Source organism: Pteropus medius, unplaced genomic scaffold (assembly GCF_902729225.1).
Source record: "Pteropus medius unplaced genomic scaffold, Ma_sr-lr_union100, whole genome shotgun sequence".
In the NCBI taxonomy this organism is placed as follows: domain Eukaryota; kingdom Metazoa; phylum Chordata; class Mammalia; order Chiroptera; family Pteropodidae; genus Pteropus; species Pteropus medius.
In genome coordinates this window covers 18,559,382-18,585,914 of record NW_024347791.1, presented here as the reverse complement: position 1 = coordinate 18,585,914, position 26,533 = coordinate 18,559,382, and the positions used below count along the sequence as shown (strand labels likewise).

General features: G+C 36.6%; 1 protein-coding gene across 17 annotated transcripts in view; it reads left to right on the top strand.

Annotated features, from left to right (window-relative positions):
* ADAM22 (ADAM metallopeptidase domain 22) overlaps positions 1-26,533 on the top strand; it is a 210,618-nt gene that overhangs the window by 113,529 nt on the left and 70,556 nt on the right. For all 17 annotated transcript variants that reach the window (XM_039878184.1, XM_039878182.1, XM_039878178.1 and 14 more), the window contains exons 5-7: positions 16,256-16,338; positions 24,222-24,285; positions 25,855-25,924. In XM_039878184.1, the coding sequence (XP_039734118.1) occupies positions 16,256-16,338; positions 24,222-24,285; positions 25,855-25,924 (217 nt within the window). The remainder of the gene's footprint in view (positions 1-16,255; positions 16,339-24,221; positions 24,286-25,854; positions 25,925-26,533) is intronic.

Genomic DNA, 26,533 nt, shown 5'->3' with positions numbered 1-26,533 from the left:
ACATCTATCTTCCCTTCCTGGGGTTGGAGTTCCATGACTAATTTCTAGCTTAGCATGTTACTATCTTAGCATAGCAGATGCCCGGACTACAAGCAGAGTCAGTCTCTAGGTTCCTTTCGCGTTCATTTTTCTAAGTCAGTTTTCCAACTCATATCTTCTTTCTTAAAAAAGAGGCGCCTTTATCCTGCCGTAATCGTTTTTGTTTTGCCCAATGAATGTGTAAATGACAGGAAAAAAAATACTAGTGGAGGACAGCTGTAAGAAATCACTTAGAAAATTTTTAATATGGTGACTCTCAGGACAACAGATACCTCCCTAACTCATGCTAACTTTGTAGCTCCTATATGCCTGAACAGCATCCCCAGAAATTTGCTTGTAATCTTGAATCGTATTCAAGCTTTCTCATGTTTCCTTTTCTAGGTTTCTCCAGGAGGAACATAATTCTCAATAGTTGAATACTTTAAAAAATACACAATGTGTTAAAGAAATAATGTTTTGTAAGAGATCTTTTGAGATGTTTTGTTTGAAAAGGACAACCCCATAAATAGTTATATGTGCTATAAAATATTATGGACTTCTTTCTTAAGTAAAAAATATTGTCATTAGAATTTAGTTTATTTAAAATGTAGGTTATAGTTTAGTGGCTGTATTCTCTTCTACCTCTTTTTTTTTTGTTATTGAAAACATCGTTACTTAACATATTTTTTATGAGATATAGATTCTTCTTGAGTTTATTGCATATGATTGAATAGTACATAAATGCTCAAATTGTTTCCTTTTTGGCCACGGTGAGCACAAAAATAGCTATTTAACTGCCAGTGTGTCATTATATATATTTATTTGCAGCAGAAAAGATGAACAAAGAGGTTAATCTGCTTTTTCTTACCCTGGATATCAAATTTCCTTATTGATTCTCAAAAACTCCATTACCATCCAGAATCTTGGTTCTTTGTATAAAAGCGAGAAAAGTAAGTGATTAAGAAGATACAAAAACCACGCTTTGCTGTGCACTAAATTTTGTTGCATGCATTAGTACAAAGCCATCCATACCATCGCATCAATGACGAATCTTCTGAAGCAGAGACTTACATGTTTTTTCAAATAGCTTTTAAGTTATCTTTTGTTTTGAGGCTGTCTGAGACGAAATGCAACAACAGCTACTGTTGCCAAGTAATCTATTCACAGGCTTTTTAAAATCTCATTATCCTTTTCTTTTTCTTTTTCTATTTTTTTTTTTTAGGAAAACAACTCAGCAACAGCATTTCTCTTCCAAAATGCCTTTCTTATTTACAACTTTCCCTTACATTTGAGAAACGTACTTTCTATCTTGAATTCGCACTACAGTAGCTCTTCCAGATCCTCTTGGATAAGGGAATGATACTTTGTCATCTAGACAGTAATTAAGTCACATCGCCTGGGAAGATGCTTTTAGAAAGTATTTTAAAAAAAAATTTTTTTGGAAATGATCTATTTATAGAAATTGTCACCTAAACTCTCAGTTTTATCATTCTTAATTTCAAATAGAAGTTTCAGGCATTGTTTCTGGCTCTGTGGAGATAGGGAGGCATCTATCTAGTAAAGAAATTCAGTGATGTGCATCTTAAGGCCTGCTGTGAGGGGCAGATTATCAATTAAAGACCCTTAGTAGGTCCTTAGAGGGGCTCTTGCTGCCATGATAACTGGGATTTTTTTTAAATAGCTTTATTGAGATACACTTCATATATCATAAACTGAAATGAGTTTTGGTCTCTATTTTGTCCATTAGGGAATATAGATTCTTTAACTGAGTGTGTGTAAATAGAGTTGATTAAAATGATTACATACAGTTAGTTAAGCAATGATAGGAATGTGTAGCAGATGCAACTTCCAGTATATTAATTAGATCTATATTGATGTTCTTCTCAAGCTCTTTCTGGGAGGTTTAGGTTAAGGATTCTACCACTGAACCTAAATCTGAGAGCAGAACCTCTGGGGCAGGGTGAGGGAAATCTTCAGGCACAGGCGTCTCAGGTTGGGGTATAGGGGTTCTCTCTGCCGGTGGGGAACATTTCAGATGTCATAGATATGGAAATGATACCTTTTTACACTAATAAAAAACATTAAAATTAGATGACTCGGAGAAATTTCATGTTCATTCCCTGAAACAGTTTAGCCATGACTTAACATCAATCTGACTAGTAATAAACAAGAAAAGTTTTTAAAAATATTGATTAACATATTTTTTCTTATACATGAATATGCAGTTATTAACTGTAGCTAGAGTAGTTTTAAATTTTATTATATTTCATGACTTCATTAACCCCTAATTGCTGACATAAATGATTTTTTTGTCTTAGGATATAAGGACCCTACAAGAATAAGATCTATACTTTCTAAAAAATAAATATACAAATAGGGTTAATCCTGTAATTTAATAAAAAGTTATTAAATTGCATTTCGGAGATGGTGGTGGGATTCAATTCCAGGATCTTCTGAGTTAGAGATGATTCTGTAATTGCAAATAGAGCCAGCACAGGAAACCTTGTCCTTTGGGTCCTGTGGGTTTGAGTTGCTGCCCATTTTTAAATCCTTTCATTTTTAAATAGTGTATTGTATCAGAAGGAGGATTCTTTAATTTTTCTCTGTTATTAGTGTAAGAGTCACAGAAGTATTTTAAAGTATTTTAAATCCTGAAGAAAAGCATAGTTGGAAAAACCATATATTTTTTGCTTGGTATATGGGCGTCCTAGTGAGCTGGGTCCCTTGACTGCTAATTACCATATGTTGCTGTCTTGTAGAAAGACTTGCTTTCATTTGCTATCTATGAACTCAGGCTCAGGGACTAAATCTTATCTTAGGGACGGATAACTGCTGCCAGTGGTTCAGTGTGGGTCACCTGGAAGAGTTAACTTCTCTTTACTCATTTTACTTCCTTAAAGCTATGAGTGGCAAGTTCTCTCCAGCTAATGAAACTCTCACCTTAATGGAATTAAAAAATAAAATGACTTGAAATCATTCTCAAAATCTTGTATTTTTTTTGCAAATAATTATTATACCCCTATAGAGGCTTATTTTGCCATTATGGATTTCCTGTTTTATGCCATCTCTGCCTTTTTGAATCACACTGATATCCTGATGGGATCAATACTGGTAACTGGACTGAGGAATTAGTAGAAGTACTAGTAGCAGTTGGAGAAATAGTAAACACTTGCATGATACTGTCTATGTGCTAGACCCTAGTCTAGATGTGTTAAGTCATCCAGTCCTCCAGGAGTACATTTATTATTATTCTTTTCTCATTTTGCAGATGAGGAAACTGAGCACAGAAATTTTAACTTGCCCAAGAATTTGAAACCTGGCAGTCTGGTGCCAGAATTCATGCTATTATGCACTATGGTCTAACCTTTCTGTGGAAACAATAATAATGGCCAAGGAGTCAGAATGCAAATATTTAAGTTATAACACTTTCAGTTACATGTTTGTTAGCAGTTGTTTTAGTAAACCATGAATCAAAGATGTAATTGTTTAGTTTAGGTGAGTCAATTATTCTAAATATAAAATTTCCATTATTCTAATGAAAACCTTCTAGGGAATCCCTGTTTTTTTCAACCATTTTATCTTGGAGTTTATTTTAGTCCTTTTTTGTTCTCCATACAAGTTAGACTGAGTAGTACAGCGGGTTGGCCATGGCTTCTAAACTGTAACCATTTGAAATAGTACAGCGGGTTGGCCATGGCTTCTAAACTGTAACCATTTGAAATAGTTGCCGTCTTGCACATGGTAAACACATGGTTCTGTTCTTATGCCCATCTTATGCCTATGTGTACATTTATCTGCATCTGGAGGAAATATGAAGTTTTATGGACAAGAGTAATTAAGCTGACACATATCATCATCCTGCCAAAAGACTAGAAGATATTTGGTTGTATCCCTGCCAAGGTATACCATCCTCCCCTTCCTTTCCCAACACACACACACACACACACACACACACACACACACACACACACACTCTCTCAAGTGCACACACACAGGAAGAATAAAAGAATTATACAGATCTAATAAACTGATAAAATGTTTCTTTCTCGCATGCAATAGTTATTTCAGGTATGTCTCATATAACTTTACTATTTATCCACCACCTGTTTATCCACCATGAGTCATCTATTTAGTATCTTTTTGATGAGCTGGACAGTGTGTACATCTCTCCCTGGCAGGCTTGTGCAGACATATGCTCCTTTTTCATCTTGTAATCAGTGTGGTTTCAGGAAGGTTTTAGATTTCACGATTTAATTCTTTGCATTATAGGAAAAATTCTTTGGGGATTAAGTAAAATTTGCTTTCCCTTAGGACTGAAGCAGCGTTGCTCAAGGTCCAGAATCATGTATAATGCATCAGCTGCCTTAATGGCATTGTCGATTGCAAAGTAGTCTTAACTCTGTAACCTGAAGGAAATGTATTGGCCTATTACTGGTTTATACAGGTCAGGTCTCTTAGTGCTGGGAATAAGGAAAAATGAAAAGTGACAGCTGGTGTCAGCATGAGTTGTTTCTAAGCTCTGTTTGTAACCAATTTGAGTAGAGAAAGTCCTCTTTATTTTCTTGCTAGTGTGAGATATTTTTCAATTCAAAATCCAGATTTCATCTCTTAATATTCAAAGTGTTAGCTATAAACTTAAAAAGACATGTTCAGCTATAAATTTTTTTGAAAATTCAAAGTAGCACTAATGGTATTACTTTGTATAAAACAAATTATTTTATCCTAGACTTGTTCATATTTTAATTCTAGTTATAGAACTTATATTTTCATTGTATAGTGTCTAATACAAGCCCATTGTTGCAAATTTTTTTGAAATTCAGAGTGAACTATTGGAGTAATTATGACTGAACAGGAAGTCGTGGAAGTGTTGGTTTTAAAAGTTTGAAACCAGTTTGAAGCAAAAAAAAAAAAAAAAATCACAAATTATTCCCTCAGTGTTGTCCCAAACTATGTTATTTTCTTATTCATTTGTAAAAAGTTTTTATTTTATGGTGAATAAGTGGTCACTATAAAAATAAGAATAGGTAATAAAGACCAGAGGATAAGTACCCGGTACTAAGTAGTTTGAGTGTTTATCCTTTTTGGTGGGGTAATTGATCAGGGCTCTAGTATCAACTATCAAACATTTTATCATAGTAGCCTTTCTTTGCATTTATAAGGTAGAAGAGGAGGTAGATGCAGGTGGACTTGTTTATCCCCATAGGAAATTCCTGAAAACATAAGCACATGGAGATACTTAGACTGGAAAGCTGACATTAGAGATTTATAGCAGAATGGAAAAAAAGCCCAAACTGTCACATTCCTTACTTGTGTTCTCAACCCTGTTTCATTCAATAGATAATGTGTTGTGTGCTTGCCATCAGCTCATGGATATAGCTATGAACAATACATGATGCCGTTATTACCCTCATAAAGCTAGTAATTTATTAGTGTTATAGGCTTAATAAAAGTAACTACCAAAAGGTCTTTTTTAAATGACAGTTATGAGAGTGCTATGAAGAAAAGTCCATGTTGTCCTGGAAGCATTTGATGGAGGACCTCACCTAGTCTGGTTGGTTCAGGAAGACTTCCTTGAGGAAATGATACTAATTCTGAGGTTTAAAGATAAGTAACAGGCAAGTGGAATGGGTGGGGCATATGCCAAGGCCCAGAGGCCACAGTGCATGTGAGGAATGGAAAGAAAACAGAGAGTCTCCACCAAGAGGTGGAGACACTGGTACAGAGGGAGGGAAAGTAGGAGTACAATGTTTGACCAGAGCCTCAGCTCAAAGCAGTCAGGAACAACCTAAAGGAAGCAAGATGGATTATGCCTCTGGATTTCACACTCTGATTACTTTCTGCCTTTGTTTTCTCTTCTCTTGTTATTCTTGATAATCTGGAGAGTACCTCTAACTCTCTCTGGAAGGCAGAGTGGTTGCTTTGGTAATTCTGGGTGGGGTCAATAGGTGTTCTGCATAGAAATTCCATTTTTGGACAGAGTAAGTGGTGTCTTCTTGAGGTCATGCTACTTTTCTGATTAATAAAATTTTCTCATCTGTTACATGAGGAACACAGACATGTAGCCTAGAGCTTTGGGTATGGGAAGTGTTCCCTAAATGTCATTATTGATATCATTATTGAGATAAAGTGGCAATTAGTAAAGAAGTTCTGGCTAGGTGTTTGGTAGCTTCTACCCTTTTTTACTGCTGGTCTCTGATTCTGCTCAGGACACAGGAAGCGCATCAAAATCACCAATAGCTGTCCTTCACTCTGTTTCGTAATAAGACAATCTTCTATGCCCCTAGACTATCAAGTCCGTGAGAAGTTACTCCAAAAGTACACTACCATGGGAACTTGTATTGTATACCTAGCACTTGGCATAGCGTGTGCACCTGGAAGACAACAAATATCTGTTGAACAAAAAAAAACATAAGTGAATGAATTATGCCAGGCGTTAGGAAATTGGGTAGTTTCTTCTGTTCACCCAAGACTATATGGCGAGAAGTCCAGTTTGGACAGGTCTGGAAGAGCATATTATTCCCCCTACTATAAAAGATCCAGTGAAAAATAAAAACCAGATAGGGAGGCTTACATCTGCTTACTCGATGCCAACTCCATACTGTATGCTGAGGCTCATATTCACGTGTTTCTTTTCTAAGGTATTTTAGAGCCACTTCTAAATCAACTTTAAATTTGAAGTCGTGAAATACCAGCAATTGACCTGTGATAAAAAAATTCTGTAATTTTGAAATATTTAAAAGATATAAAAAATGGTATAAAATATTATAACAGATATCTGCATGTAGATTTAACATGTTAATATTTTGCTATATTTTCTTCAAATCTTTTTATGGTTTTTAAAATCTACTAATTCTGTGTCAAATATATCTTCTGTTTCATTTCTGTTGTGCTTTTTTTATGCCTTTACTCTTACTTGATCAATCTTGTTAGTTTTTTTAATACATTTTTTTCAAAGAGCCAGTTTTCTTTTGTTTCTAATGTTTACTTTCTTTTACTTAAAAAAAAAACCTGTTTTGTTCTTTTTATAACTCATTAAGTTAAATGTTTAAGTTATTCATTATCGATCTTCATTTCTATGAGCATCTAAGGATGTAAAATTTACCCTTAGGTACCATTTTAGCACCATCCTAGAAGTTCTAATACCTAAATTCTTTCATCGTCCATATATATATTTTGTAATTCATACCATGATTTTTATGTGACTCATAAATTATTGATTTTTATAAATAATTTTTAAATTGTTTAAAATTTTTGTATTTAACATTTAAAACCTTTCCAAATATACGAGCATCTTTTGTTGTTGGTTGTAACTTTTATTTTTTTGTGGCAAGTGCAGTGTACAAGATACTGATTCTTTGGAAGTTGACCTAGTATTTATATGAAAAAGTTGGTAACCTTTGATTTTTTAAAAATAGATTGCAAATCATAGAATCAAAAAGGACTTCAGAGATCACCTAATTCAACTCCCTCCTTTGTTTTACAGGAAAATAAATAACCAAACCAAAACAAAACAAAACAGAACAAAAACAGACAAATCACCAACCTGTGTCTAAACAGTTGCTGAAAAAAAAAGCATGTATATTTTTCAGGCTTAGTATCACCTTTTAACCAGATACAACATTAAATACTAATTTGCCTCCCTGAAGATATTGTTTAGAAGTTCCTCTTTGTTTGTACCTTTGAAATAGTCCCGCACTAAGTCAAAATCATCCACAGAAGGGTAAAAATGACCACTGAGTGCTAATGATGAGTTCTGGAGCACAGCGGTTAAGGCTCTAGGTGTAAGAGGGAAAAGAGATGCAATACAGCCCATTTGGCATCTGGAAGTTTTCCCTGTTGATCTTTCCTTCAAAAAAAGAATAGATGAGAAGATGATAAAATGGAAATAAATTAAAGGAGGATAAGTTCATAGTAGAAGTGGAAAAAAAAGTTTTTTTTCTTTACCTCAGATCCTCGTATAGTTACATTTTCTTAAAAAAAAAAAAGGAGGAAAAGAAAACAAAATCTTTTCAGGTAGAACAAAAACCCTTTTTCTTCCTTTATTTTAGGAATGCCAAATATGCTTTCTTTTTGTGTAACTGTCTTCTAGGCAATGATATTTTTTTCCTGTTATAGTCAAACATTGACTACAGAATAAGGTTTTAGGTAATATGCATCTCTGATGCTAAAAAACTCATATAGGGCAATACATTTAAACTTCTATTATTTATAAAAAGATACAGTTATGTAGTAGTTTCCTGGAAAGAGTTATAATTTCATGAGTTTGTAATTATATAGTCACAGTATGTGGTCCACATTGATTTTCCATTCTCCCAGTTTAGAGCTGCATCTCAGAGAACCTAATAAGTATCTTCTCTGCATTACAGTGATTTGTTGCTGTGGAGCATTTTGTAGGAACCTAAAATTTTTTAGTAGTCTGATAAGAGATTGTTAGATTGATGGGTCTGTAATGATTACTGACAGCTGAAAAAATAATTTCTCTTGCCTATTCTCTGGTTAAAAATAAGCAGTTTGGGAAGCTGTGTTTGACTTGATAATAGAATCGAAGTTCAGGTTTACTGTATAATTTGTGTAAAAATAGTAATGAATATTTTAAAATATTTTTAAATGACACTATGGGAACTAGAATAGCTGGCGAAAGGTAATTAAGATATAGGTTAATCTTATTAGAAGCAAAAATCCTTGGGTTTTGAATATAAAAATTCACTTAGTCATGTTCAAAGAGATGAGAAGTTATACTGTGTTGAATCGTGTTCCTCAAAATTAATGTCTCCTGGTATAGGTGAATGTGACCCTTTTTTCAAATAGGTCTTTTCAAATGTATTCAAGTTAAGAGGAGATTTTACTGGATTGGGGTGGGCCCTAATGCAATAACTGGTGTTATTCCACAAGGAAAGGTTAGACGTAGGGACAGAGACAGGCACACAGGGAGAACACGATGTGGAGACAGAAACAGATTGGAGGATATGTCTACAAAACAAGAAACACTGAGGATTGCTGGCAACCACTGGGAGTTAGGAAGAAGCGAGAGCCTTCAGAGGGAGCATGACTCTGCCAACACCTTGATTTCAGACTTCTAGCCCCAGAACTGTGAGAATAAATTTCCGTTGTTTTAAGCCACCTAGTTTTTGATAATTGGTTATGGGAGTCGTAGGAAACTAACACACAGTTCTTTTGATTATAACTAATGTAAAATCAATTAGGGTGTATGCTGGAGGTGCCTAAGAAGAGAGGGAGTAAGTCTTAACCTTTTGGAAATGCATTGCAGCTCAAAAGACTTACAATTGTTTACTTAGGGTACTTGTGAGCTGTAACTCCTGGGAGCCTATCATAGTTTTCATACTTTACCCCGGGGAAATCAGTATAAGGAAAGACTCCTGCATAACAATAAAAATAGATTGTAAGCTCACTGGGTCCCTGGTGGGCTTTTTTCCTTTTAATTTGAGAGCTCAAAAGAAAATTATAGCCCCTATTTTCTGCAGGGTTCACCATCTTCCAATAAAACTAACTCTTTCCTTATCACTTTTATTTATATTCAGTACCTTTCTAGTTTTATTTTTTTCCTTTCTTGTGGAAACTTGTTACAATAATCTTTTTTTTTTTTTTTAAATCTTTTCCTCTTTAGGAGGAACCATGCATCTTTTAAATGAAATATTCTCTTTTTTTGTTAGCTCGATTTGTCTCTTTTTAGTTTTTAAAATGGGTTTTGATTGATGACTATGCTATAAGAACCTGATGTTTATCAATAAATATGAAAACAGTGCAGAGATTTTAATGACTACTTAGCTTTAGATGTTGGGATGAGATAATTTAGATGCTGCTTGAACACTTGTGCTCTGGAGTCGGGTGGCAAACAAATTTCTAAAGGTGTCAGTTGGTAGTATAATGAAATACAGAGTAGCTGTGATAAAATAGGCAACATGCTTTACTCATCTTCAAGTAATTTTTGTCTTACAAGAAAATGGAAATGTGAGAACGGAGGCTCACTGTTAACAAATTTGCTAATTTTTAGGGGAAGATGGAAATCTAAGTTTCTAGAACTGTGAAAGGCTGAGATTTTATCCTAATTGCAAGTTAATAACTTGGCCTGCTGCAATTAGATCTGTGCTGGCAGAAGACAGGGGCTCCTGGTCAGAGACAAAGTACTTTGTTACACGTAGCCATAGCAGTAGCCAGAATATCAACATGTTCTTATACTTGTGTTATGAGCCTTTATTCCCAGAGCGTGACACAGGAAGGGCCAGGTGACACCTGCACACACAGTGTGTTGTTCCTAGAGAAAAATTCCGAATTTAAGAAACCTGAATCTTTCATACTAGGAAGTAAATATGCTTCCCCTTTGCTCTAGAGGGACATGTTTCTTCTAAAACTGTCCACTATACAAACACCCTTGAAAGGAAAGTCCAGAACAATCTCAAGGCAACAAGGAGTCCTAGATTTATATTATAGCAAGTACTATTGAGTAACCTTTCAGAATTTATTTCCATGGGTTATATTAAAAATGACATTTTAATCAGTCATTTAAATTAAACCTGATTATATAAGGGTAGTTTTTGAAAAAATCCATAGTGTTAAGTATTCATTTATACTCTTGATCTTAGAGTTATATTTCATGGCCAGTGTGCTAACAAAACAAATTTCAGGGAACAACCTTATACTGATCAGTATGGAAACAACCCCTTCAAAACACCTAAATTCTATTTTCTATTGCCAACAATTCAAAAAGAATGAATATGACAACTAATGCAATATGGTACTCTGGTGTGGATCCTGGAACGCAAAGAGGAAATTAATGGAAACACTGATGAAATCTGAATGGTCAGAATCTAGTAAACAGTAATATACCAATGTTAATTTCTTAGTTTTGACAAGTATTCTCGGGTAACGTAGGATGTTAACAGTGGGAGAAACTGGGTAATAGATCTATTAGAACACTTTTTACTACCTGTGTAACTTTTCTGTGAATCTAAACAAAGGACAGTTATATAAAAATTAAATACATTTAGCTTTGCGAAAAATTGACTACATTATTTCTCTCATTTTGGCATGAACTGGTAAAGATTTTGAAATGCATTAGTATAATCCACGGATTATTGGCATCTGGGAACCTTTATGGGGTAGCTTTATTTAATTTTAACTTACTGTAAAATGAGGTGAAATTACCTTTCTCTCTACTTTTCCTAGAAAGCCTATAGAATCAGATACCCTTTACTTGAACAGATATTTAGTCTATGTTTCTTTTATGAATCCAGTCTAATTCTGCTTAATCCCAGGTTATGAATTTTAATCAGGGTGGGTTAGTGGATCCTCTCCAACATAAGATTTAGTTTTTCTAGGAATTTCCTTGATGCAAATGGCCCTTCAGAGACTCAGAATAGTCCTGACTCAATAACACTTGAATATTTCTCACTATTGGGAGGGCGGGGCAAGCGTAGGAAGAGGAGTTTCCTCACGTTAATGCCAATTAAAAGGAAATTGGGAGGAAGTTACTGTAGGCAAGCACCTGGTGGAGTAGACTCTAGCCATGCAGCCACAAACATATCTGGGCAGTGCTCATGCCCGAGAGGACTCTAGTGTGCAATGGAGTTCAAGGGCTTAAGTTCCTGCAAAGGTATATAGCTTCTCAATCATGCCAGCATGTTGGAATCATCTGGGCCGATCTTAAAAATGCCCAGGTCCCAGAGGTTCTGATAAAGTTGGTATAGGGTGAGGCTTGGTATTTTTTAAAAAGCTATCCCTGTGAAACTAATGTGCACCCAGGGTTCAGAACTGCTGTGCTAAAGTGAGCAAGGATCTCACCTGTGGAGCAGGAAGATTGGCCAGAACCCCATTCTTCAGGGCAGAAGGCCAGTCCTGGGACCAGTGCCCATTGAGAGGGGTTAGGGCTATGATTCAGGAGAAGAGCAGAAACACAAGGGTGGCAGGTTTGGTGTTTTGGTCTGAAGGTGTTTGTACTGGTCCTGTCCCTTTCATGGTAATCAGATCATTTGTATTTGCCTGTGACTTTCATGGATGTAGCACCGAATGACCCACATCCTGGGAAAACACTTGGTCCTAGGCTAACTGGGACAGTTGATCACTCTAGTCTTTTAATCCAGGCCAGAGCATCCTGTGAGGTACCCTATTACCAGCACCTGTGCTCTTCCTGGATCAGTACATGGCAGAATTCTACAGATTCTTATCTCACCTTTTACCTTCCATTTTATTTCTGATAATGCCAGCTGGTTTGGGGGGAACAAGAAAAAAATATGGAGAAGAGCTATGGCTTTTTACATCTTTTCTGCTTCTGTAAAAATCTGCTCAGGAACTAGTGTAGGATTTCAGTGAGCTCAGCAGTGAGGAGCTTTAGAATGCAGAGGCAGGTGTAGTGGAAAGCAGTTCTCAAACTTCATGGAGTACTCAAAATCACCTGGAGGGTTGGCTAAAATGCAGGCGGCTGGGTTGTATGCCCCGCCATTCTGATTAAGTCTAGAGGGAAACCTGAGAATTTGAATTCCTAAAAAGCAGATGCCGTTGGGCTAGAAGCCACTCATTTGAGAACCAGCAGCGTAAAGACACTTGATTTTAGGCATACCTGAGTGTGAAGGCGTCTATATCTTCTCACTGGTAAAATGGGGAAGTTTTTATTCACCTCATGGGTCATCATGAAATATCGCATAAATCATGAAGGTCACCACGCAGAATGCCCAGAATATGGTGGACACTTTCATTCTCTGAAAGGTCCTAGTGTCTTTCTGGTATCTTCTGCATGGGGATGGTTTGGTCTTGTGTTGACTACTGTAAGTTAATAATTCCAAATACAATAATCAAAATCACCTGGGGAATTTTCTGCACCTCTAAAACCCCTGGGGCCCTACCTCTACGGAGATTCTGATCGCGTAGATCTGAGGGAAGGCCTGGGAATCAGTCAGTTTAAAAAGCTCGCCACGAAGATTCTGATAGTTTCAGGAACCACTGCTATTGAGCACCGTTTCTCTAGAGCAGGGCTTTTCATCCACTGCAACTTCATTGATTCATCTGGATCACTTGAAAAGATGCTGACGCCTGCGTCCCATCTTTGCTTATGATTTTGTTGGTTTGGAATACGGCTTAGGCATTGGGATTTTAAAAGCTCCCCAAGGTATGCTGATAATGCAGCCAGAGTTGAGACTACTGCTCTAGTGTATTTTTGGTGCAAGAAAAACATGGAGTTTTTGTTAAAATGCAAATTATTGGTCCCGGAGCTGCTTAAATAGGGTTTCTGGGCAAGAGACAGAGTAATCTGCATTATTAGTCAATGGCCTGAACTGTTACTCTTAAATAAATTATGAGAATCCCTGCTCAAGGGACATGATAGACTCCCTCATTGAGTAAATATTCTCTGATTGCACCTCTCACCTATTTTTATAGCAGTTTACAGTGGATGCTACTTTGTTATTTCATAGAATCCCCTGATATTTTGTGAAGCAGCGTGGGTAGATATTATCCCCATTTTATTGATGAGGAAACTGAGATTCAAGGAGGTTTTCTCTCTAATGGCACTCTTGGGGATATAAACATAGATCAGGCGCATGTTCTTCCCTGACAGGAAACCTTAGTCTGATGGGGGACATAAGATAGAAACAAGAATGTAAGTGTAAAGAGAGGTAGTACAAATCTCTTTAAAAATGAACGTTCAGAGAAAGAGTGGTTAGTGAGAAGTCATTTGTCGGGGGGAGGGAAACTGCGGAGGTGCTTTGGAGGAGGCTTCCCTGGCCCATCTTGGAGCTGATAGACTCGTTGAGGGTCCTTTGAGGGTCTGGATGGAGGGCAATGACTGTGGCCTCGCTGCTGTGCTTGTACTGCTGCCCTTTATGGGATTTTCAAAGTTTTATAACACAGTCTGGGTAACTTCCTTCGTGTTATATTTTTTTAAATCATATTAGTAGTAAATTTTTTTGTTTTTTGTTTTTTTAATTTTTGACATCTTTCTGACTTTTTAATAAAGGTATGATTTGTTTTTGACTTTTGCAAGTAAATGATTATTTTGACTTTCTAGAATAAAAATTGCAATAAACTTTTTGTCCATTGGGAAGATAAACCAATAGACATATAAATGATTATATAGTTCATTTTTATAGAGGTAGACAATTATTTTATCTATACCTAATATGCTAAAAATAAACACCTGTACTGTTATAAATGCATTATTAAGTCAAGGACTATGAAGAAAGTTTCAAGGACAGTAGACTTATTTCTGGAACAAAAGAGACAGTAAGAAAAAAGCTGACTAGCAGTCCGATAAAGAACTAAACTATTAGGATGTGCTGTGTTTTCTTTTTCTCTATAACATCTGTCTTAGATTATTCTATGTAATACCTACTTGCATAAAGCATTGGTTCTTCAAGAAAGTTATATGAAGATAGGGAGAACCATTATCATTCACCAGACTTGGTGAAATTGGCTTATGTAGTGGTCTATTGAAATATACAATTTTTAATAAAAGGCAATTTAGTATTTTCAAATGTACATCTTTTAAAACAGATGTGAGTGCAAATAAATACTATTATATTTGTCTTTTAATTTATCTATTAATATTTTAAATGCACATACTCTTTGACCTATCAGGTCCATATCTAGAAATCTATCTACCTATATACTGATAGAAGTGCACAAAAATATATGAAAGAGAGTTTGTTGTAATATTGTTTATGACAGCAAAAAAATAGAGACAGTCCAAATGTCCATTAGTACAGACCGTTTAAATGAATTATTGTTCACTCCTATAATGAGATATTATGCCATCATCGAAAGAATGAGATATCGATATCAAAAGATGTCAAGATTACTTTAAGGAAAAAAAATCAAGTGGCAGAACAGGGTGCATAGTGTAAACCCATTTGTGCAATGAAAAGGATATTTATGTATATGTGAATGTACACATTTCCTTAACTAAGCGTAGACTACTCTTGACATGCTGCACAAAATCTGTCAAAAATGCTTACCTTAAAGGAAGCGACTGTAGCCTGGGCAGTATGTGTGAAGGAGCTATTTTATACTCTTCACAATGTACCTCCTGAATATTCAGAACTTCTTCTGTAAGCATTTATTTTTTAAAATATTGAATTAAAATAATTCTTAAATTTATTTTAACATTTTATAGTATATTTTAATATTATTATGTTATAATAATTTTATAATATATTTTTATAAATTAAAGAAGCCTTTTAACATTAAGGCCTTTATGCTGGACTAAGAAATTTTTACGCATGTTAAAGAGGAAAAAAAGCTTTAGTTTTTAGTTTGAATAATTATTGATTTATGATGGATAATCCCTGAAAAAAAATCACAACACAAAAACTAATTTCCAACATTATTTAGAAAAATTACATATATCACCAGTTGAGAGCCTCAAAATTTCTGTTATAATAATCCAAATTGAAGACATTTTTTCCCCCTGGTGTTTATGCTTCTCTTGAAATGTCATGCAAACATTTGATAATGAATCAAGCATATTGAGCTCTTCATTTCATTTGCAGCGTTAGGCTTTTGTGCAGATGAATCCTGATCATATGCTGTTTTTGGATTGACTTCTATTTTTAAGAATCAGAAATTAGTGAAAGATTATTTTCCATTATCTAATCATTTATTTAGCCCTAAGATAATGGAGGATTATTTGCAAACATGAATTCTTTGTCCTTTTTATGATTTAATATAACATGTTTCCAGAGTTAGTATTTTAAAGAAAACTTTTGTGATTTATAAAACATTTCTGATATGCCTTTTCTTCTGAGAAAAGCATAGCATAAACTTGTTATGTTTTGATATAAACACTGTAAAAATAGGCATTTTTCTTCATTGGTTTAATTTAGTGATTCTCAAATGACATATTCATTTTTACTAAGCTTTATGTGAAAGCATCATCTTGCTGCTACTCAAGGTTGAGTTTCTCATGACTAGGGAAATAGATTAAACTTATTCTGGTGCAAGGCCCACATGTGTATTTCAATATGTTTCTTTGTTCCTTTTATCATCACCTGCGTAAAAGGAAAGTTAAGTCGATTTTTATTACCCTGTCTTCTGATTTGGAGTCAGCTCACTAAGAATGTTTATGAATAATTCTGTTAGAAATGGTTTGATAATACTAATTTGAATAATGAAATATTGTGCAGAGCTTTACATATGGAAGTGCGGTGTGGGCAGAAACCTGTGCAATGGTGCGGTTGACTGTCCTTGTGATGTGATAGCAAAATCTCATGTTCTCTGTGTCTGTTTTCAGGGAGGAGAACACTGTTACTACCAGGGCCATATCCGAGGAAACCTTGCCTCCTTTGTTGCACTGTCAACATGCCACGGACTTCAGTAAGTGTCCAGATTATTTTGGTACTATGTACTCTTTCAATCACTTATTTTATTTTTAATGCACTGTAATTGAAATCCTTATTTTTGGTAGAGAAATAATTTTAAATCAGTGATGGATCTGATCATTTCTTCTTTGTGGTTTATAAACCAAGCAGATTTTAAAATGGGAGTTGCAGAAACCAGGGGCTTTGGAATTATAATATGTTACCTTATAGTGATGTTTGAAGTATTTTTCTAGTTTCATCCAATTTGAGACAGGAGTGGTTTGGGTAACTTTGGTCTCTGTTTCTGTGGATGGTTAGCCCCTGGATACCAGTTCTGCTACTCCTCCTTGATGTTAGTTTTTATATTTTTGTGAAATAATAGAAATTTCAATAGATGAAAACTCTTGACTTCTTGCACAAAGAAAAAAGACTGCAGGTTATCTCAAGTGTTTCAGTGTTCATGTGTTTCAGCCCTTTTTTTTTTTAATGCCAGGATCCCACGTAGCTGACAGCAAACTTGTGGGAGGGTCTGTCTGTTCTCAGAAATCTCCAAGGCTTGGAGTTCATCCTTCCTCGGGGCCTTGCTTTCTTTCTTATAAACTTCATTATTGAAGAATGTTTGCTGATGTTTAACGTGGGAATACGTCTGCTTCCTCCATCCTGTAGATAATGGTGATACACAGGTGGCTGTCTCTCACTTGTTTTGTAACTTCTTACAAAGCTACTGTGTCATTTCTCAGTATTCTACTTAAGCGAAATCATTTCAGTTCCTTATTTGTTTTACTTTGGGGCTGGGGCAGGGTGGAGAGCGGGGGGGGTGGGGAGGCATAGAACAAGCCAGCACTTTAATTCAGTTTTGTTAAATTTTTGTTTGGCAACTTTAAAATACTTTCTGTCTGTTACTAAGTTAGATAAGTTAAAGGTGTGGCTTTTTCATGAAAGTAGCAGTTATCGAATGTCTGTTTTGTGGCAGCCACTAGGAATATTAAGGTGATTAGAACATGAACCCTGCTCCCAACAGCTCAGTCCAGTGGGGAAGCTAAATCTAGCTCAGCTTCCTACTATCGAATGTGATAGATATATTTGTATTCTTTGAGAGAGAAAAAAGCTGAGAAAAATGTGAGCTGAGAGTGGGCACTGAAGAATAAAGTGGTACTTGAGGGCTCCAGAGAAATGGCACCTGAGGAAGGTAGAGTTGGCCCCAGAACAGAGTTTGATAGAATCTTCCAAGAATGGGGTTAGATTGACAGGACTTAAAGAAAATAAGGAAAGAGATCTAATGGGAAAGACCAGAAAATCTAGCTAGTTTGCCTAAATGGTACCTCTGGTTAGGCTCTAGCAGTAGGTGCATGAGAGGCAGAAAGAAGAGAGTGTGAGGATCAGTTAAATAGCCAGGAAAAGGAGGTTATATGCCTGAGAGCATGGAAGACTTCTATTTGCTTATTATTTGTTCTAAAAGACTATTTCACTTATTTTAAATAAATTCTTTGAATAGAGACTTTTTAAAAAAAATTGAGTTAATATATATAGTTCCCTGATTCCAATTTCTAAAGATCCTCTAATTTTTTCCCCAGATTTATTGAAATATAATAGATAATTAGTTGCTTATATTTACATTATAACATTGCACAAGTCAATGAGTTTTTTTCAATTATAGTTAGCATACAATAATATATTAGTTTCAGTTGTACAGCATAGTGATTAGAGCTGAAGTGATCACCCCACTAGATCTAGTACCCCTCTTATGCCTTACATATTTATTACAACATTATTGACTATTTTCCTTATGCTACACTTTATGGCTCCATGACTCTTTTGTAACTATCCATTTGTAGTGCTTAATCCTTTTGCCCTTTTCCACCATCCCCTCCTATCTAATAGCCCTCAAAATATTCTCTGTATCTATGAGTTTGTTTCTGTTTTCATTGTTATTGTTGTTTATTATGTGAAATTATGTAGGATTTGTATTTCTCTGACTTACTTTATGTAGTGCAATACCCTCTAAGACCATCCAGGCAATATCTTTTTTCATCCCCTTCTTTTTAGCCTGTGTGTGTCTTTTAATCTGAAGTGAGTCTCTTGTAGGCAACATATGTAGGGGTCTTGTGTTCTTATCCATTCAGCCACCCTATCCTTTGATTTGAGCACTTAATTCTTTTTCATTTAAGGTACTTGTTGATATATATTTAGTTGTTACCATTTTTTGTTTATGATTTCGATACATGTTTTTTCTTCTTAAAGAAGTTCCTCCAACATTTTCTGTAATAGTGGGTTGGTGTTGATGAATTCCTTTAGCTTGTTTTTGTCTGGGAAGCTCATTATCTGTCCTTCGACTCTAAGTGATAGCTTTGCTGAATAAAGTATTCTTGGTTGTAGATCCTGGGTTTTCATCACGTCGAATATTTTTTGCTAAGCCTTTCTGTCCTGCATGGTTTCTTTTGAAAAATTAGCTGCCAGTTTTATAAGTGCTCCCATGTAGGTAACTAACTGCTTTTCTCTTGCTGCTTTTTAAGATTCTCTCTTTGTACTTAACCTTTGGCACTGTAATTACAATGTGTCTTGGCGTGGGCCTGTTTGGGCTCCTCTTTCTTGGGACTCTCTGAGCTTCCTGGGGTTGTATGCGTATTTCCTTCACCAGTTTAGGGAAGTTCCAAAATTATTTCAAATAGCTTTTCTATTTCTTGTTCTCCCTCTCATCTTTCAGGTACCCCTATTACACAGATGTTTTTACACTTATTTTTGTCCCAAAGACTCCTTAAATTATTATAATATTTTTAGCTTCTTTTTTCTTGCCATTCTGATTGAGCGACCTTGGCTTCCCCATCCTCTGTATTGGTAGTTTGATCCTCTTCTTCATCCACTCTGTTAATTCCCTCTGATACACTCTTCTTCTCAGATAACGTATGCTTTATTTCTGACTGGTTCCCTTTTATAATTTCCATTTCCATTTTTATGTTTTTTATCTCTTTGTTAAAGTTTTCACTGAGTTCATCTACACTTCACCTAAGTTTACTGAGCATCTTTATAACCAATGTTTTGAACTCTGCATCTGTTAGATTGCTTGACTCCATTATTCCTGGATCTCTGTTCTGGTCTCTCATATGATTTCTGCTTCTTTGTCTTCCCATTTTGGCTGCCTTTTTGTATCTGTTTCTATGTACTAAGCAAAGCTCCTAAGTCTCTCAGTTTATTAACATGACTTTGTGTAGTAGGCGTCCAGAGGCACAGTCCTGAGAGAGGGGTTCAGTTTCAGGCCAAGTTTAGCCCCAGCTTGTGCCCCTCCAGGGCCACCTGTTAAGATTCAGCAAGCAATCCACAGATGCTGTGCTTATAGTTGCCTCAAGAAACCACGCCAGAAACCGAGGTCAGCTGCCACCAGTGTGGGTCTTGGAGCTTACTCAGCAAGTTGCACTGGACTCACTGAGGACACAATTGAATGTGATTTGGGTGGGGCCGTGAGTTGAGGGAGATGGAGTTTCAGAGAATCCTCTGGGTGGAATGACCTCTGTTATCCAGTTAGTTGATGTCTCAGATATGGTGGCTCCTGGGTCTACATACTGGGATGGAGAAGGGCTCAACAGAGGAACAGTGGATACTGCCAACACTTCTGCCCAGGAGAAAGCTTTGCCTCCTGCCCTTTCTCCAAAAACCCAGCATCTCCCTGTAAGTTCCTGGTGCCCCCTTGGCAGCTGAACAGGCTCCGGTGCTCAGAGTGGATGAGTCCATCACTGCAAAAGTCTGCTTGTGGACACAGCCCCTTTAAGAGGCATCTGCAGCTGCTGCTGCCATAGCCTCTGTTATGGACTCGGACATGGCAACCTCGCATCCTTGCCCTGTCCTACCTCCTCCAGTTGCAGAGTGATTTCTTATTCCATCTTGTCCCCAGGCGACTCTGCTTGCTGCTTGCTCTGTGTTTCCATCATATCTTTGATGTGTTCGTAAGAGCAGATGAACAAAGCCTTTATCATCTATGCCATTTTCCCCAGTCTCCAGGAAGACATTTTTGCAAGAGGACTCCATGCCTGATATCAGAGGGCCTTGGTTTTCTTATCTGGAAAAAGAAACATTGAAATCCCCTTTAGCAGTAACATCGTTATATCTGATCTCAAGATGTGCACAGCTGTCAGCTAGGAATAGTACTCTGGGCCTGTTGACATTTGTGACAGCAAATGTATATTATAGGAGAGTGATATAAAAACCAAGAGGCTTCCCCCCACCTCTCTTTTCCTTTTAAAATCTCAATCCAAAGTCACTTTGTAAGTAAGCATCTGGCCTAGTACTTATTCCAGATTGCCTCCCAGTTTTCCAAAATGACACAATATTGTGTGAATCAAAGAGAAGGTATTGCCTTCTCAGGGCTTTAATAGAGTGGAGAGTCTGAGACTGAAGGCTTACTACTGACCCTACATAGTTGTCTGAAAGAGGATGGAAAAGAAACTTTAAGGAAATTTTAGTGACTAGATCAGGAGTAGAACTCAGAGCCTGCTACCGTTGTTTTAACTAAGTAAAATATACCTTTAGAAATTCCTTCATTTAAAACTAAACAAAAATAAGCAGAAAACCTACTGCATGTCTGGGAAAACTGTCAGGATTGTATACAGGTGTGTTTAGGTGTTCTTAGACTTTTATAAGCATGTTAGATAAATTTATGCTAGTTCTTTTTTGTTATTTATTATTACCTCTCATCTTGATTTTACCTTCTGAACAAAAATGACTGACAAATATTGTGTGTGTGTGTGGGGGGGGAGGGGGTTATTACCAAATATTAAATTTGTGTTGTCTCAATTGCAGTGATTTAGATTTGAGATATATAATTTCATCCATGACTCATCTTTTATTAATTACCAAGTATATTGAAACTTTTCATTTTTCTTGATTTACTGAACTCAGTTGAAGAATGTAAAGGAGGAAATAGTCAGATTCATGTTTTTTTGCATAAAGAACCTGCAAGTGTATGTTTTTTCAAATTTGAAAGACTAATGGGTAATATTTGGGTCCTGGTATGCTCCATGTGACGACAAAAATCCTTCAACTGTGAACCTTAAAGAATGGAATCTGTTGTAAGTCTATTGCCCTCTTGTGGCAATTTGTAAGAATGACCATTTCCTTTCAAAATCTTGTGATGCAGCCTTTCAAAATTTTAGTTCAATTGATTCAGTCCTAGTTGCAGGTTTCTATCGAGTATATTCTGTGTTATGGACTCAATATACTTATTGTAATTTATATAAATATAATATAAAGGTGTAAATCTTCAAACAAAGCAAATAAAACACATATGCCTTTTAATTGCTAAAGAATCAATAATGGCATATTGTCACATAGTGAACCAGAATCTTTTAGATATATATGGTGTCAGAATCTGCTTTCTTTACACTTTATATCATGATGTGTAAACCCAATAAAATAACTGATTTTCACATTGGACACTAACCTAATGCAAGAGGACATAACACCCAGTTACTAGTTAAACAAAACAATTTGCTTGCTACTTAATCAGTGTAATTATATGAACTTTGGTAAAGGGTAATGGTTTTATGCAATTTTCTTGGTGGGTCTGGCAAGTTCTCATTGGGCAGGAAGAACATTTACTGTCATATTTGGTCAACTGTTTTGAAAGGTTCACCCCACTGATTCCTTAGGTGTGTATCTTACAAACTGCATCTGTTTTATCTTTAAATTCCAAATGTAATGTCATCCAAATTCAGAAAGTGCAATTTTGGTTGAAAACCTTACAGATGTGAGAAAAGCAGTTCTAAGGGTATATGAATGTTGAGAACACATGGAAGATGTTAAGGCAAGAATGAAAGTATTTGGGTAGATGCAGAGCTGGCGGCCATTGTCATTATAGGTTAGGGAAACCAACAGATTTTACTAAGCCATCCCTGAAAGACAATTACTGTTCCCTGTTTAAAAGCTTGGGTGTCATGCAGTCATTTCCACCTAACACTGGAAAATGACTGCAGAAGATCACAACTTCACCACACCCACCCCACAGATGTCTGAATGATATGACACATTCCTTCAGCATCGTGGAGATCTTGATCTCAGAAGAAAAATTGTATTCTCCTAAAAGGAGTGGCCATCAGGATTTCTCTGAGTGAGAGTTGAAGCCATCTGTGGCTTAAAATGCCCTCAAGAGGATTTCTCAATTGGCTGATAGTCATCTGCAGTCTAAGGGTCCAAAACTGAACTCCAGATTTACGCCCTGCTTCCTGCATCCTGCTTCCGTGTGCCTACCCCAGTCTGCTCTTCCACGGCTTTTTTCATCTTATTAAATGACAACTCCATTTTGCCAGTTGCTCCAGTCAAAACCTTGCAGTCCTCACTAACATGACTCTTTCTGAATCCTCTATTTCAAATCTATTAACAAATCCCATTGGTTTTACTTTTGAAAAAATAGCCAGAACTTGACCAGCAATTCTTGCTATCTCCACCATTGCCACCGTGATCTAAGCTACCATCTCCTTTCACTTGGATTATTGCAATAATTACTCATTTCTATTCCTTGATATCTGAAAGATTATTGTAATATAGCCATTGGAACAATTATTTTAAAATGTAAGGGGTATTGTATTTCCCCTCTGCTTAGAACCCTGCAGTGGCTCTTCATCTCTCAGAGTAAAAGCCAAGGCCCTTCTGGTCCTCCTCCCTCACCCACTCTGCTCCAGCGACACTGCATCCTCCGTGTTTGTGGAACACGCCAAGATACTCTTACCTCAGGGCTCTGTTCTGAAATGCTGTCTGCACAGATATCCTTTGGCTCATCCCATCACTTTTTTCAGGTCTTTGCTTAAATTCCGTCTTCTCTGTCAAGCCTTGCTCTGACCCTCTATATAAATCAACAGTCTTCTGTCTCTGATACCTACAGCCAATTCTCTGGCACTATTTATTGTTGCCCTTAACCTGTTTTATTTTCCTTCTTAGAATTTATCACCATCTCATATATGTTTAATTGTTGAATACATATATATATATAGTATATATATATATATATGTATTTGTCCTTCCAAGAATGCATATCAGTACCACGAGGGCAGGAAAGAGGTCAGTTTTGTTCAGTACTGTATCCCTAGCACCTAGAGCAGTGCATTGTAGGTGCTCTATAAATGTCTGTTGAATGAATGAATGAATGCATGAATGAATGAAGATGGGTAGCTGATTGCAGATCTGCCTGGGCTCTATTTCTGCCTCTGCTGTCACTGGTTATATAATTTGGGCAAGTTGTCTCTTTGGGCTTCGGTTTCCTTACTTGTAAAATGTGGGTGGTCATTGTATCTTCCTCGTAAATTTGTGGAAGAGATTAAATGAGTGTAAAGTATTCAGCTCATGGTAAGTTGTTGAAATGTGTAAGTTCTTGTTACTCGAGCATCTTCCAGGTGTGTGATAGGTAGGACGTTCTCTGGATAGTCCCTGACAACCTGCATCAGAATCATCTGGGGTTTGTTTAAAATGTCTCAGCCTAGAAATCTGAAGAGGGCCCTGAAAGTTTAGCATTTTTACAATCTCTCCAGGTGACTATTTGCATATTAAAATTTTAGAATTATATATTGGAGAGAAGAATAATGGACCACAATTAGGGGGTAATTCTGAGCCTCTGGTAAGGGTCTGGATGAGGGAACTCTGCTGCTTGTCAGGAATCAGAAGCAGGGGCCTTTTCTTCTCAGCAGTGTGTATGTGGGGTGTAGTCTTTGTGTGTGTGGTATGTCATATAGGGGTATGTGTGTGTATGTGGGGTGTGTGTTGTGTAGTATGTAGTGTGTGTGGTGTGATAATGGTGATGGGTGGGACTGGGAAGTGGGTGTTGAGAAGTAAACGAGTCCTCTGCTGCTGATTTTAAAATGATTTTGTTCTGAGGCTGGAATTGATAGCCATGCCTAATTATTTTCTCTTCCTTGGCAGTGGGATGTTCTATGATGGGAACCACACCTATCTCATTGAGCCGGAAGAAAATGACACCTCCCAAGTAAGTGCTTCTTCTTTTTGGTGTGGCAAATGTGAAAGTTGATGCTGGGAGCTTTTTCATCTTCCCTTTTCTCTCTGCTTTATTTTATTTTCATATTTTTAGGGTCAGGATAGTAATTATATATATGTTTTTACATTAAATATTGAATGTCAAAACCACAAGTGTCTTTTTTCTTTTTCTTTCTTTTTAGAAAATCTGTCACTTACTCCTCCTTTATGTTAGAAATCCTTTCCTTCTAAAGTGTTTTTAAGTCTCCATTTCTATCTCCATTATAAGGCTGTGATCTGCCTTAGTCTGCTCAGGCTGCCATTACAAAATACTGGGTGGCTTAAACAACAGAATTGTATTTTCTCACAGTTCTGATGGCTGGAAGTCTAAGATCAAGGTGCCAGCAGGGTTGGTGTCTTGGCCGAGGGCTCTCTCCTTGGGTGGCAAACAACCGCCTTCTCGCTATGTCTTCACATGGCAGAGAGAAAGAGAGTTGTGGTGTTTCTTTCTCTTCTTATAGGGGCATCAGCCCTATTGAATTAGGGCCCCACCCTTAGAACCTTATTTAACTATTATCATTTCTTCACAGGCCCCATCTTCAAATAGTCACATTGGGAATTAAGGCTTCAAAGTATGAATTCTGGGGGGACACAAACATTTATTCTATAACAGAACAAAACCACAGATATGTGATTTTTCCACTCCCCCTTTATTTTCTAGATTGGAGATTTTTTTCTGTTGCCATTGCTTTTAAAGCCCTGTGCTGATGTCTAGCTCTGTACACACAAATATTCTTCCTTGTATCATGGAACATTGATCCAACATTTAGGGAATTAATTTCATAAAACATACATTGTTTTGCCACCCATAATAAATCTTGTTTGGGAGACTATCTGTATTGTGTATTATTTTCTCGGTCCCCATTGCTTGCTGTTCTGTCATTTTGCTTTACCGTGTGATTTTTAAAAAGATAATATTGTGAGCTTGACTGTTTATGATATTTCTTATAATTTTAGTAATCAAATGAAGCCAGATGAAGTTATTTGAATGTTCATTAATATTTCTTAGATGAAATGTGGTTTTTTATCTGTTGTTTTTTACAGAACTTTGTGTTACACTTGAATTCTGGAGCAAGATCCATTTGGGCATCAGTCGTGCCAGTCATTATGCTCCCCAATACCAGAGAGTGTTAGCTCTGCAGTTTTTGCCTAGCGAAGAAGCTATCTGGCTCTCAAAGTGGGCAGGGATCTCTGGAAAGGAACCAGTCACAAGAAACATCAACACATTTTCCCAGTTGTCTTACTTCTCCTTGGGAGAATAGGACCATTCATTTATTTTCCATTACTGCAGGCTCTAGCTTCTCTGTTCATGAACACTTTGCTTCTAATAGGATATCACTCTGGTGCCGGGAGAATACAGAAGTGAGTGGGAGAGGTTGAGCAATGGCTCATCATCTCTTTAAACCCAGGAGAATATAGTCAAGTTATGGTTCTTTTAAGGGTCTTAGCTTCTCCAACTGTGATTGCCTGAGGCTGGAGATATCTGGAAGCATGTGCTTAATCTCTGTTTGTGTTATTTCAGGAGGATTTCCATTTTCATTCGGTTTACAAATCCAGACTGTTTGAATTTCCATTGGCTGATCTTCCATCTGGTATGATCTTATAATGACTTAAAAAAAAAAAGACAACTTTAATAATTCACTTTAATGCTTTAGAGCTAATCTATATGTGGAATATCATTAGCCCATGACTGCTTCTAAAAATTTTAGAGAGAAAGTCAGGTGCCATCAAGAGGGGGAATAAAATGCTGACTGACCTCATGTTTATAGTGGATGAGTTTGGAAAGATATAGCTTGAGCTCATTGAAGGAAAACTTTCAAAGGAAGAGCTATTATGTATTAACATCTTTATTATTATGTGCTATTTGTGAAATTAGTCTTTCCTCCTCATGTATAGTTATGGGGCCATCTATTAAAAGATGTTGATTTGAGAGTTGCCTTTAAATCTTCATGTGAGAGCAAGGATAGAGTTCTCATACTTTGGCTTTGTTAGTGGAGCAGTGATTATGCAAAGCGCTGTGCCAGGCTCATTTGTGTTCACCTTCTGAAGACAGGGCACGCTCTGAATATCTAGTGTGGAGATGCTGCCTCCCCTGTTTAGTGAGCCCTGACCATGGCCATAACATTACCATAAATTCTAAATTTTAGTCTCACTTTAATCTTTGCAGCAGTTTTGTGAGATTAGTATTATTATTTCCATTT